Source organism: Neofelis nebulosa, chromosome 11 (assembly GCF_028018385.1).
Source record: "Neofelis nebulosa isolate mNeoNeb1 chromosome 11, mNeoNeb1.pri, whole genome shotgun sequence".
NCBI lineage: Eukaryota > Metazoa > Chordata > Mammalia > Carnivora > Felidae > Neofelis > Neofelis nebulosa.
The window spans coordinates 90,359,579-90,372,263 of NC_080792.1; the positions used below are offsets into that span (position 1 = coordinate 90,359,579).

Genomic DNA, 12,685 nt, shown 5'->3' on the forward strand with positions numbered 1-12,685 from the left:
GAAAAGAGAAAGGAAAGGAAAAGAAAAGAAAAAGGAAAGGAAAGGAAAAGAAAAAGGAAAGGAAAGGAAAGGAAAGGAAAGGAAAGGAAAGGAAAGGAAAGGAAAAGAAAAAGGAAAGGAAAAGAAAAGAAAAAGGAAAGGAAAGGAAAGGAAAAGAAAAAGGAAAGGAAAGGAAAGGAGAGGAGAGGAGAGGAGAGGAGAGGAGAGGAGAGGAGAGGAGAAGAGAAGAGAAGAGAAGAGAAGAGAAGAGAAGAGAAGAGAAGAGAAGGAGACCTGTTTCTGACCCCTGCTCCCCCATGGACGAGCCTGGAGGACACGATGCTGAGCGAACGAAGCCAGCCGCCGAAGGACGGATACGGCCTGACCACACTTACACGAGGTGCCCAGAGGAGCCACGTTCATAGAGACAGAAAGTAGATGGTGGGCACCAGGGGCCAGGGAGGGGACCGGGGAGTCAGTGTTTCTCGGGGACAGAAGGGGGGTTTGACAGCTGAGAGTTCCGGAGACTCGTGTGATGACGATGCGAACATACCGAACGCCGCGAGACCGTTCGCACACCGTGAGAGGTGTGCAGCCGGCTGGATGTCGTAAGAACTTGACTCAGTCTGTGCCAGATTGCCCTGAAGGTCCCAATTCCACCCCCCGACCCGTCTCCGTGCCCTTCACGGGCCTCGAGGCTGGTTCCAGCCAATGAGAGTAGGGGTGCGTTCCTGCCTGCCCTCCCACCCCTCTGCTGTCACCGAGGCTCCCGCCCCGGGCAAGCTGGCTGGAGGAGAGACCAGGGGACACAGAGCCCCTCCAGCAGCCACCGGCCGGCCACCCCAGGCACGTGCATATGCCCAGTTGAGACAGGAGACCTCCACCCTCGCCCAGCCTCAACTGCCGGCCGGCAGACTCACGGCTCGAATACATGCTTCCTGGTTGAGGTCACTGATATTTGGGGCGACTTGTTACGCGGCGTTATTCTGCCAGTAGGTAACTCATACGGACTCACATGAGAGGCCTCCAACCATCCAACTGTTCCAGCACATACCTATCGTTAAACACCTAAACTCTGTATCCAGGAACAGAGCTGCCTTCGCGGCACCCGCAGTTGAGAGGGGGGGGAGACAGACTCAGACCCAAGTACTCATGTTGGTATGATCCGGGGAAGGGCTGAAGCCTAGAGACCGCAGGGAAAGCACATGTCCCAGGTTGGGAAGTCAGGGAAGGCTTCCTGGAGGAGGAGGCAATGAAACGGAGGCCTGGAGAAGTGAGAGACAGCCAGGCTAGGGGATGTGTGTAGGCAGGAGCGGGCAGGGGAGTCCCAGGCGGAAGGAAAGGGTGAAGGCCTGGGCCGGTGGGGGGACAGAGCCGGGCTGCTCAGACGGTAGGCAAGGACGTTGGGAAGGCTGTGCTGAAATCCTAAGGGGGGCGAGACTGTCCCGAGGGCCCACGGGGAGTTCAGCCTCATGCTGCAGGATCGGCCGTGCACTTGGGAAAGATCCCTCGGGGCAGCCGTGGAGGCCGACTTCAGTTAGAGGTCCCCGTGGCAAAGTGTGGCGGGGCGGGTCCCCGATCGCCAGCAGCGGCCGGTGGCCGGCTGCCTTGGCTGCCCCTTGCCGCGCCGGGCCCCCTCGTGGGCAGCGATGGGGAGACAGACGGAAGCCGCCCTGGGGTAGGCCTCTGCGTCATCGAGCCCACTCCCCAGGGACCGGCGTGGTGGCAGGAAGGAGGATCCCCGCCAAATGTCCGTCCTCTGCCTACCCAATGAGCAGGCCACCACCAGCAGCAGGAGACGCCCCTGCCCAATCGGGAGCCAGGTCCGCGCCCCGTGAGTTTGCGGATTCTGGGCAGCGGCTGGGGACAGCCAGCCAGCACCCTCCCGCCAGCCGCACCCGGCCAGGCAGCCGGCACCTCTGTCCCCAGCCAGCCTCCCCACCCCGCCCCCCCCCACCGGCAAGACCCTACATCCATCAGCCGGGACCGTCCCCTGGCATCCATCACTCCGGAAAAGAGAAATCAAGACATTGCCATATCGTTGTCCCGGGATTAATGTCCCTGCTGTGAAAACAAACGTCGCGTCTTCCCGCCAACATTTATTTTTGATAAATGCTGTGACTTTGCCTTGACATTTCGGAAGCAGCGGGAGACCATTACCCGGTGACAATGTTCTATTCCACTGACATTATCTCTTAATTATAATATGCAAGTAATGCTGAAAAAAATGTCCCATAAATAGCTCGTTGGGAGTTGCCGCATTCTGCCCTGTCGGGAAATGCTGAAGGATTTCATTCAGGGCTTGCAAATGAGGGAGACAGATGGATATCTTGGGGCCCCGTATGTGTCCTGCCTCTTCAATGACAAAGCTCAAAGCTCGCAGGGTGGCAGGACGTGGCAGGGAGGCAGGACTCCAGGGCGGCAGCCGTCCCGAGCCCCCTCCCGCCGCCCCCCTCCCCCCAGTCAGGGGGCCTCCACCCCCCCCACACCCAGTGACACCCGCTAACTCCAGTCTTGCAAAAACAGTGTGTGGTTAGCACAGAGGAGACAGGCAGTGATCCCCCCCCCCCCTCCCCGGAAATTAATTCCCTCCAGGGGCAGGGAGGTCGAGGGAAGGGCGTCTGGAGGAAATCCCCCCTTGCAGTTCCTCTGGGGCCTCAAGAACAGAAGAAACATTTGCCAGAGTTCCCGGGGAACGGGGTTCCGGGAGGGGTTCCAGGGGCTCTGGAACGGGCAGAGAAAGAGACAGCAGACACCGACGGAAAGGGCTTTCGGAGACTCGAGGGGCAAACACAAGTGGGGCTCACGCGATGGACATTTCTGGGGACACCTTGGGGCGAGGCGGGCCAAGCTGAGTCACATCTTGAAAAGCCTCCTCGCTCCAAACACAGTCAAAACTCAGTCAAACAGTCGAAACTCAAAAACAGTCAAAACTCAGACTCAAACCGATGGTTCCCGAGCAGGGGTGATTTCGCCCCCAAGGGACACCCGGCTCGGTGTGGTAGTGGCTCTTTTGGTTTTCACAGGCGACGGTGGGGTGCTGCTGGCGTCTACTGGGCCGAGGCCACGAATGACACTGAGCACGTGACAAGGCCCAGGACGGCCCAAAGGCTGAGAGCTGCCGGTTCCCAGAGGGAAGCGTTGATGGGCTGCCGGAGAACGTGAGGATACCAGGGGTCACCTCTGGGAAGAAAATAGCTACTTAGCTTCAACATCGAGGGGCAACCTCGAAACTAATGAAACACAATCCATAGTTTCTAGATGGGTGGAGGAAAGGGGGGGGGGGCGGTAAATACAAAACCAGACCCTGTATCTACAGCTGAGAAGGAGAAAAATCTTCCCATCCATCCTTTGGGGGCAGTTACTACACTTCCTCTTTATTTTACAAGGGAGGAAACCCAGGGCTGGCGGGGAGGGGACATGCCCAGTCACAGCCGCAGTTAGGGAGACGGGGTGCAGGGCAGAGGGCGGCCTGGGCTCAGATCCTGGCCGTATCACCAGCCAGCTGGTCAGCTTGGGGGAGCAACTCAACCTCTCTGGGCCTTTTTCTGCCTCTGCTGTAAAATGGGCTCTTAAACCCACTCCACGGGGCGGCGTGTGGACCGGCCGCGGTGGCCCCCCAACATGGATCGAGATGTGGAATCCGGGACCAGTGGTTGGAGAGGTTTTAATCAAGGGAACTATTGGCAGAGAGGCGGGCAGGGCCGGGCAGGGGCAGTGGGAGCCGGGAGGGCCCTGGAGGCTGCAGGGCCCTCCTCCTCCCACCGCCTCCCACCGCCTCCCACCTCCACCAGCGCCGCCCATGGGCTGAACCCGGCCGGTAGCCCAAGGAGGGGCCGCCACCCGGTGGCCCTCCAGGACAAGGGCAAAGTGGAGCGGGACGGGGTGGGACCGGAGGACGACTGAAGAATGCCCAGCACAGCAGGAAAGGCAGACCTGAAGCCCCACGGGCTCCAAGTGCACACTGAGCCCTCACGGGCTGTGTGACCCGGGGCCAGTGGCTCGCCCTCTCTGAGCCTCACTTTCTCATCGCGTTGCCGGGACCGAATGACTTCGCGGAGAGAGGCACATACGCTAGGCCAGGGCGGGGACCCGTCGGAGCCACACGGCCCCGCGTCACTGTGTTCGTTTCCCGTCGCTGCCGCAGCCAGCGAGCACACGGTCAGCGGCTTCGAGCGGCCGCCCTTTGTTCTCTCACGGTTCCGGAGGCCAGACGTCAAAATCAGGACGTCGGCAGGACTGCGCTCCTTCGGGAGGCTCTGGGGGGCCGGAGTCTGGTCCTTGTCGCAGTTTCTCGAGATGCCCACACCCCTTGGCTCCCGTGCGTCCCGGCATCCTCTGCTTCTGTCCTCTCGGGCCTCCGTCTCAGACTCGGACCCTCCGGCCTCCCTCTTGGAAGGACCCTCGTGACCACAGAGGGCCACCCGCATGACCTGGGATGAGCTACTTGCTTCATGATCCTTCCCTGAGCCGCGTCTGCGAAGCCACTTTGCCATGTGAGGTCACACGTTCTCAGGGTCTGCGGGTCAGGTCCTCGCCCCCCCCCCCCAGGCTTCGGCGGGAGGGGGGACACAGTCGTCACCGTCACGATTTCCGTCTCCCCCTCTCCGTGCTCCTCCAGATACAGCGCTGGGACTCGAGGGGTAACGTTCGAGCGGCAGCAGGGAGGAAACGAGGGGCTGCTGGGCGGTCCGGGGTGGTCCACACACTGCTGATGTGTTTGCCATGGCCAGGACAGCCCTCCGCCAGCTTCTAGAAGTCTGTTCCCAAGAGGTCAGGCTCGGCGCAGGGTCGCGGGCTCCAGTGGCACCAGGGCGTGGCGGCATCTCGGCAGCGACACAGAATATTCGTCCTTTCTCAAAGCAGCAGTCGCCCAGGGCACCGCGGACAGGCAGGCGCGAGGCCCCCGGGTGCCCAGATCTTCTGATTTTGCAAAAGTAGCTGAAAAGCAGGTTTTGTACGAACTCCCTCGAGTTCGAACTTTTGGCTGCTAGTTTAGTTTTTGTCTCCCCCCTGCACACGGTGTAAGCCAAAGTCAACATGTCTGTGGGCCACTAGCTTGCACCCCCTGGTCTGGTCCAAGGCCATCCCTTCCCCCTGGGACACGACCTGGAGTTACCCTAGAACTTGCACTGCCCTGGGGTCACGGCCAGAGACAACAAGCCACGGCAGGTCCCTGCCAACGGGCCCCCAGGGGACACGCACCTGAAGCTCGATGACCCTCCGCCTCCCGCTGACCCCGCTCTTTGCCTCCAGAGCCCCATGTCGCATCAGTGCCACAGAACTGCCCTAGACCAGCTGGCCACCTGGCTACGCAGGTCACATCCACGAGCCTCGAGGGCTTCTCCTGTACGATGGGGTTATCCCGGGTTATCCCGGGGCCGCCCGGATAGTGTCCGTCACGGCCGTGGTGAGCGTGGGACGAGGGGACGCAGGTAGGGTGTTTAGCGGGGCCGGGCACACAGTAGGTTCTCAGCCAACAGGGTGAAGACCATCAGACCCAGAAAGCACAAAGCTTGCCTTGGCCGGAAGTCGCCTTGAGAAGGGAAGGAAGCCCGGGACGGCGCTGTGTGTTTCTTCGTCTGGTTCCCAAGCGCGTCACGAGAGATCAGCACAGGGGACGCGCACAGGATCTGGGGGAGAAGAGCTGCGTCGGAATCCCGGCTCCCGTGCTACCTTGCTGTGCAGCTTGGCGCGGCTCACTCAACGTCTCTGAGCCTCAACTTCCTCAACTGTAAAATGCAGGGAATTCTTCCTCCTGGGAGGAATCTGTAGGGACTCGCAGACATAAGGCAAGCACTACGCACGCAAAAAGGCATTTGGAAAACGGTGGTGGCCTTTCCGAAATGCCCGAGATCCCCCCTTTTCAGCACAGTCTCTGATTTAGGTGCGGATGTGCTCCCCAGGCAAAGTCAATACTGGCCTCTGCCCAAGGCCTGGCGCCGTTACTGACGTCACCGCGGGCCGCCCGGGGTGACCTGGCCTGAAACGGTCACAATCTGCCTGCTGCCTCCTTCGGAGGGAGGGGCTCCCCCGGTCCCTGTCTGCCTGCCACCAATGGTATCTCCAGACCTGCTTTCCATCCCCCCGTGGGCCCAGAACAAAGCGAATGGCCCCATTTTCCTCGCGCACCCAGCCGAGGGAGGAGACAACGCGCCACGGGACCCCAGGGGGTCAGGAATCTGGGTCTGCTTTGCTCGCTACTCTGTCCCCCGTGCCTCGAACAGGGCCCGGCAAGACGTGAGCACTCGACAAATATTTGTTGACTTAAGAGAGAAAACTCTACCAGTTCCCGCCTGGTCACTGTGTGCCAGGTGCTGTGTTAAGTCCCTCCGATCCATCATTTCGTTGAACCCCCCACGACATTCCCGGAGGCGGGTCGTGACAGTCGAGATGGTCTAGGTTATGGATGCCGCGGTAACAGTCCCCCGGATCTTCGCAGCTTCCGACAACCGAGGTTTATTTTGTGCTCATTCTACACAAGTCAGCTCGGGGCTGTGTCCTGGGGAAGTCCTCATCCTGGGACCCACGCTGATGGAAGCGTCAGCACCTCAGACGCCGCCCGCCGTCGGGGCAGAGGGAAAGGGAGTTCTGAAGGTTGTCACAGCAGCAGTTAAATGCCACAGTCCACAGAGTGTTACAGATAACCGTCCGCTCTCGTGAGAATCTCACGACCCCATCCAACCACGAGGCTGCCAGCAAAGCAGCCTTCTCCGTGTGCCCGGAAGGTGACAGTTAGAAATCTATGGTGGACACGCGACTCGGGGCTACGACACTGGGATTTTTATGGCCCCCGTTTTTACAGATGAGGATGTTGAGGTTCAGAGAGGTCAAGTGACTTGCCCAAGGTCACACAGCTAGCAACTCGCAGATCCGGGATTCGTACCCGGTTCTGACTCCAAAAACCAGTGTCTCAGCTGTTACCACTTACAAACACCAGAGTATGATCTATTTTACCCGGATTGTGCAGAAGATAAACGCATCCCATGACTTCAGCTGATGGAAGGCACCCACCTACACGCCTCCAGAAAGGGGTTTATAGCCACAGACACGCATGCCTAAATTATACAACTAACACACAAAGGCAAGTACTGCTCAGAAACCGACAGACTGAGTCTTGTCCAAGTTGTGTTTCGTTTGGCCCACGTAGTACTTTATTTAATTGGGATTCGTTGCCAATAATTAAAAATCGGGAAACTTCACCTTCTTCAAAGCCGTCTCCTTTTGAAAATTAAACCAAAAATTAGACGACTTGGCCACAATAGCCTGCATCCAGCCTAACAAGGCAGCCGCAGGCGCGACTGAGGGGCAAAGCCAGGTTCTCAGGTGACACGAAGGCAGCCTGGGCCCGCGGGTGGAGGGAGGGGCGTCACTCGCCTAGAGCGCAGCCCGCAAAATACCGCTCTCTTGGAGCTCGGATCTGACATCCCAGCCGTCTTGCTTTCGTGAAACGTCATCCGTCTTCCAAATGGTGTCACCTGTATCACTTCAGAACTGTTAGGGGAGCCTGGCGACTCAGTCGGATAAGCGTCCAGCTCTCGGTCTTGGCTCGGGTCATGATCTCTCATGGTTCAGGAGTCCGAGCCCCACATCGGGCTCTGGGCCGATGGTGCAGAGCCCGCTTGGGATTCTCTCTCTCCCCTCTCTCTCTGCCCCTCCCCTGCTTGCTCCCTCTCTCGAACATAAATAAGTAAATAAACTTAAAAAAGAATTTTGGGGGGCGCCTGGGTGGCTCCGTCGGTTGAACGTCCGACTTCGGCTCAGGTCACGATCTCGCGGTCCGTAGGTTCGAGCCCCGCGTCGGGCTCTGTGATGACAGCTCGGAGCCTGGAGCCTGTTTCGGATTCTGTGTCTCTCCCTCTCTCTCTCTGCCCCTCCCCCGTTCATGCTCTGTCTCTCTCTGTCTCAAAAATAAATAAAATTAAAAAAAAAAATTTTTTAAGTGTTGTCAAGATGTTGCTTTGAGGGAGGCCAAGCATCCACTGCTGCGTGGTTCTGTGGGCATTTGAACTCACCCGCACTGACCTCCATCATCTAAAGAAGTCGGGTTTACACACAAAGCCCCCCCAAAGACACAGCGGTGTGAGGATGCCCAGGGCGTGTTTGACAGTGACACCTCCTGGTGGCGCCCGGTATTACAGCTCAGCCCAGCGAGACCTGGCGCTCGTTAAGGTGAACTGCATTCTGGGTGCTAGGGTCGGTTCCCAGACTGCTTCGCGAACAGATGTCAAAGTCTTACGCTATTTGCAGCCCGAAGTGCGTAGAAGCTCCTTCTTTACAGCCCTCGTGAGGAGCTGCGAAATGAACGGGGGCAGGAGTTCTAAGCAAACAGCTCCAAACCCTGCCGCCTGCCTGATCCCCAAGGCTGAGCTCATGGAAGAAATCGTGTCCCTCCGTCAGATGGCTGCCGTGGCCACCGCCTGAGACCACAGAGCCGAACGTACCACGAAGCAGGCCCAGACACGTGAGTGTCTCCTCAGAGAGCCTCCGTCCCCCAAAATGGGAGACATCCTGCAGCCCGGGGACAAGCAGACGGGGTGGGTCATGGAAACAGACAGAAGATCCCAGAGACCAGAAGAATGTCCCAGAGCTCTGGAAAACTGCCGCGGGCCCAGCCACCACCTTTGTGCCTTCCACAGCAACGTGGTTCGAACCCATCTGCCGGAATGTTTTCCCAGGGGAGAGGAAGTCCTACTCCGTGATGGAAATTGAGGAGGTAAATGAGACCTAGTTTGCAGAAATGTGCCTCCTGGCCAGCGTTGTTCGGACATCTGTTCCTTAAAGCCGAATTCAAACGGCTCCCTCGCAAAGGCCCCGCCTTTCTCAGACTGGATCTTGTCAGGTCAGCCGTGCCTAAGGCTTTGTGGCTTTGTGGCCAAGGTGCCATGAAATCTGGAAGCATCCAGACTCCAAGACATTGCCACTTGGCCTTCACCCTCTGGGAGAAACACCAGGCCTGGAACCTTCTGGAGCTAGCTCCTGAACCACAGGGAGGGAGGTCCGTGACGTGGGACCCCAGCCGAAAACGAAACGGTGGACCTTATTTAAAAGTCCTGGGGTGCCTGGGTGGCTCAGTCGGTTAAGCGTCCGACTTCAGCTCAGGTCACGATCTCGCGGTCCGTGAGTTCAAGCCCCGCGTCGGTCTCTGGGCTGACAGCTCGGAGCCTGGAGCCTGCTTCAGATTCTGGGTCTCCCTCTTTCTCTCTCTCTGACCTTTCCCGCTCATGCTGTCTCTCAAAAATAAATAAACGCTAAAAAAAAAACCAAAATTTTTTTTTCAAAAGTCCCGGCTGCTTCCCCACCCCCCATCTGCTGCCCTCTCGTTCAAGTTTTGTTGTGGGGGTTGGAGACCACGCACTGTTTCTAGAAATGTTAACTCTTACTCCCCATCTTTCCCTTCCATCTTCAATCTCTTTTGGAAGGAGCCTGGATGTTCCCCCACTGGGAGCCCTTCCACGGAGGCCCGGGCACGTCCGCGGCATACAGAGCCTCCTTCTAGACGGACTTGGGGTTGTCTCTGTGGGGAGTGCGCCTTGCCATCCGCCCCGCCCCCCGGCTTCTCAGAGCCTCCAGAACCAGGACCTGTGTGTCCCTTGGGTCGGAAACGAAGCCGGTTCCCCAGTGGGATTCCAGGAGGGGTACGAGAAAGCGGTCTCTGGCTACAGGCACCGATATGAGTCCTGGTCAACCGGACGACAAGGAGGCGTGCAGGGCAGCGGCCGAGCACGTGGGCCTTGGATCCAGCTGCCCGGGGTTCCAATCTGGGCTCTCTGAGGATTCCCAGCCGTAAGACCTTGGACATTGACTTCACCTCTCTGGGCTCAGTTTCCTCGTCGGTAATAGCAGAGTGATGATGAGCGGGGCACCCACCTGGATCGTGAGGAAAATGAAGGGAACTCACGCTGAGGGTTTAAAGTAACACACGGCACCCTCTGAACGCTCACCCACCGTTAGCAACAGGCAGAGCCCAGCTCTGGTCTGACATTTTATTTTGGTTATTTTATTTTTTTAATGTTTACTTATTTTTGAGAGAGACAGGGAGAGCAGGGGGAGGGGCAGAGAGAGAGGGAGACCCAGAATCCGAAGCAGGCTCCAGGCTCCGAGCCGTCAGCCCAGAGCCCGACGCGGGGCTCGAACCCACGGACTGTGAGATCGTGACCCGAGCCGGAGTCGGACGCTTAACCCATGAGCCCCCAGTTTTTAATTTTTTTAAGTTTATTTGTTTTGAGAGAGAGACAGAGAGAGAGCACGTGTGCAGAACAGGGGCAGAGAGAGGGAGAGGAAAGAATCCCAAGCAGATTCTGCCTGTCATCCCAGAGCCCCATGCGGGGCTCGATCCCACAAACCCTGAGATCACGACCTGAGCTGAAACCAAGAGCCAGACGCTTAACCAGCTCAGCCACCCAGGCGCCCCTCTGGTCTGACACTTTGTATCTGCTGGGCATCCAAAGTTTTGATCTTGCTGCGGTCCATTCCTGGGGGACAAAGGGCGGCCGGTCGGGGCTGGGCCCTGAGTTCACCAGAGTTCCACAGTCAGACTCAGGGGCCGCTGTGGAAGCCAGGTCCCGACACCCAGAGCCAAAGACTCATAATCATTTCCCGTTACCCAAACCTGCCTTCTGCCCACAGGACTAATTCCTATTTTCAGCCTCCCGCACTAAGTTCACACAGGTAGATTGCAGGGCATGTTTAGGTGTGGAAACGGTTGGCTTGTTCAACGTGAACGTACAGAGGGACACGGATTGTGCAGCCCCGGCCCGTCAACTTTTCATTTTTTACGTGTGATTTATCCAGAGCCTCACAATACAGACGTGGCGGGGTGCCGCTGGCGGCCGGAGAGGCCCGGGTGCGGGAACCGGGGCCGCCAGGCGCACGGCGGTCCCGCAGCGCCCCCTGGTGGCCGCGGCCGGCACTCGCTCGCTCGCTCTCCGGCCACTAAGCCTCGGTCATTCCTTCCTTTACTCAGCCGAGACTCATTTGCACACACGCCTGACCAGGGGCTGCGGACGCAGCGGGGACCCCCACAGACCCGGTGCCCACCCTCCCCTCGGGAGCGCGGAGTCTAAGGAAGGAGGTCCAGCGCTCTTCGTGAGAGTGAGGGCATGCACCCTCCCCTAGAGGAGTCACTTAGGAAGCTAGAGGGCAGGAGAGGCTTGGAACATGCCTCAGTTTCCTCTCCTGTAAAACCGGCCGAGTTCTCCTGCCCCAGACATCGCAGGGGTGCTTTGAGGGCCGCTGGGCACGAGCAGGGGGCAGGGGAGGTGTTACTGTATAGGGTGCCTCCTGCTGGATCCCTCTGCACCCACACCTGTCCCCACTGCAACTCCCACGCAGCAGAAACAGCAATCCTGTCGCTTCCCAACTTAAACCCCGCCAGTGGTTCCCATTGTGCTTAAAATCCGAACTACAGGGCCCCGCCTGGTTGAGTCCCTGCCTAACTCGCCATCTCATCTCCCTCCCCATCCCCCACCCGCACAGCTGACCAAGCTGCAGCCACAGCCCACTGGTCTCTGGTCTGCAGGTCGCTGCCGCAGGGCCTTTGCACATGCGGTCCCCAGTTCCTAAAGTGCTCTTTTCGCGAGTCCTTCAAATGCCTCAGGAATTAGCATCAATGGCACTTCTCAGGGGACACTTCTAAAACACTTCTCATCATGCCACCTTGTTTTTATGTCTTTCCTGGCATTCATCACTCTCTGGAGGTATCTTGCCTTTTCCTGTACTTGTTTGCTGCCCCCCCCCCACCCCCACCAGAACGCGAGCCTGGGAGGGCAGGGACCACTCCCGCTTTATTTGCCCCCACACTTCTGAGGCAGAGCACATCGGTGCTCTAACAGATCCAAATGGGTCCCTTTTGACTGCTTTTGTGCACCGCTGGAGTCCGTGTACTTCCACGCCCAAACCGTTGGGCTGCGAGAGCCCCCTTTGTCCTCCTGGGACGCCCCGTGGCTCGGGACACCCCTTTGTCTCAGCCGCTCCAACTGAGGGACCCAACCAAAGACAACTCCCAGGAGCCACATGAGTGCGCTCCCAGGAATGGAGGAACCAATGAACACGGTCCTCTCAGAGCCCGACTCCCTCTCGGTACCCAGCAAAGCGCCCGACACCGTCGGTATCTAATAAATGCTTGCTGGAGACCCCACAGACAACGTTCCCGCGTCATTTCTATTCCACCCTCGCGGGGGTTCCCAGACAGTCACGGAGCGGGAATCTGTACCTCCCCTTTCACGGGTGGGCAACCCAAGGCTCAGAGAGGCCACAGTTTTTCTCTAAGGCTGCCCCGCCGCTGGAGCACGACAGAGGTTGGCACCCCCTGCAGTACGTACAAAGGAAAAGCAAACATCACGTGACTCCGGTTTTCGTTTTAGGGGTGACGCTCGCCTCCAACACCCCTGGAAAGGGTCAAGGCCCCGCTGAAAATCTGAAGAATATTAAGGAAAAGCTTCCTAGAAAAAAAAAAAAAAAAGGCCCTTATTAATTAATTAATTTATTTATTTATTTCATTTTTTTTAATTTTTTTTTCAACGTTTTTTATTTATTTTTGGGACAGAGAGAGACAGAGCATGAACGCGGGAGGGGCAGAGAGAGAGGGAGACACAGAATCGGAAACAGGCTCCAGGCTCCGAGCCATCAGCCCAGAGCCCGACGCGGGGCTCGAACTCACGGACCGCGAGATCGTGACCTGGCTGAAGTCGGACGCTTAACCGAC

At 58.2% G+C, this 12,685-nt stretch overlaps 1 protein-coding gene across 4 annotated transcripts in view; it reads right to left on the reverse strand.

Moving 5' to 3' along the window:
* SCARB1 (scavenger receptor class B member 1) overlaps positions 1-12,685 on the reverse strand; it is a 91,312-nt gene that overhangs the window by 3,085 nt on the left and 75,542 nt on the right. Inside the window, exon 12 of one of the 4 annotated variants that reach the window (XM_058691473.1) lies at positions 12,123-12,422. The exons of the other annotated variants lie outside the window; for them this stretch is intronic. Within the exon in view, the coding sequence (XP_058547456.1) occupies positions 12,408-12,422 (15 nt within the window). The 3' untranslated portion in view covers positions 12,123-12,407. Of the gene's footprint in view, positions 1-12,122; positions 12,423-12,685 lie in introns of those variants that run through there. 4 annotated transcript variants of the gene reach the window in all.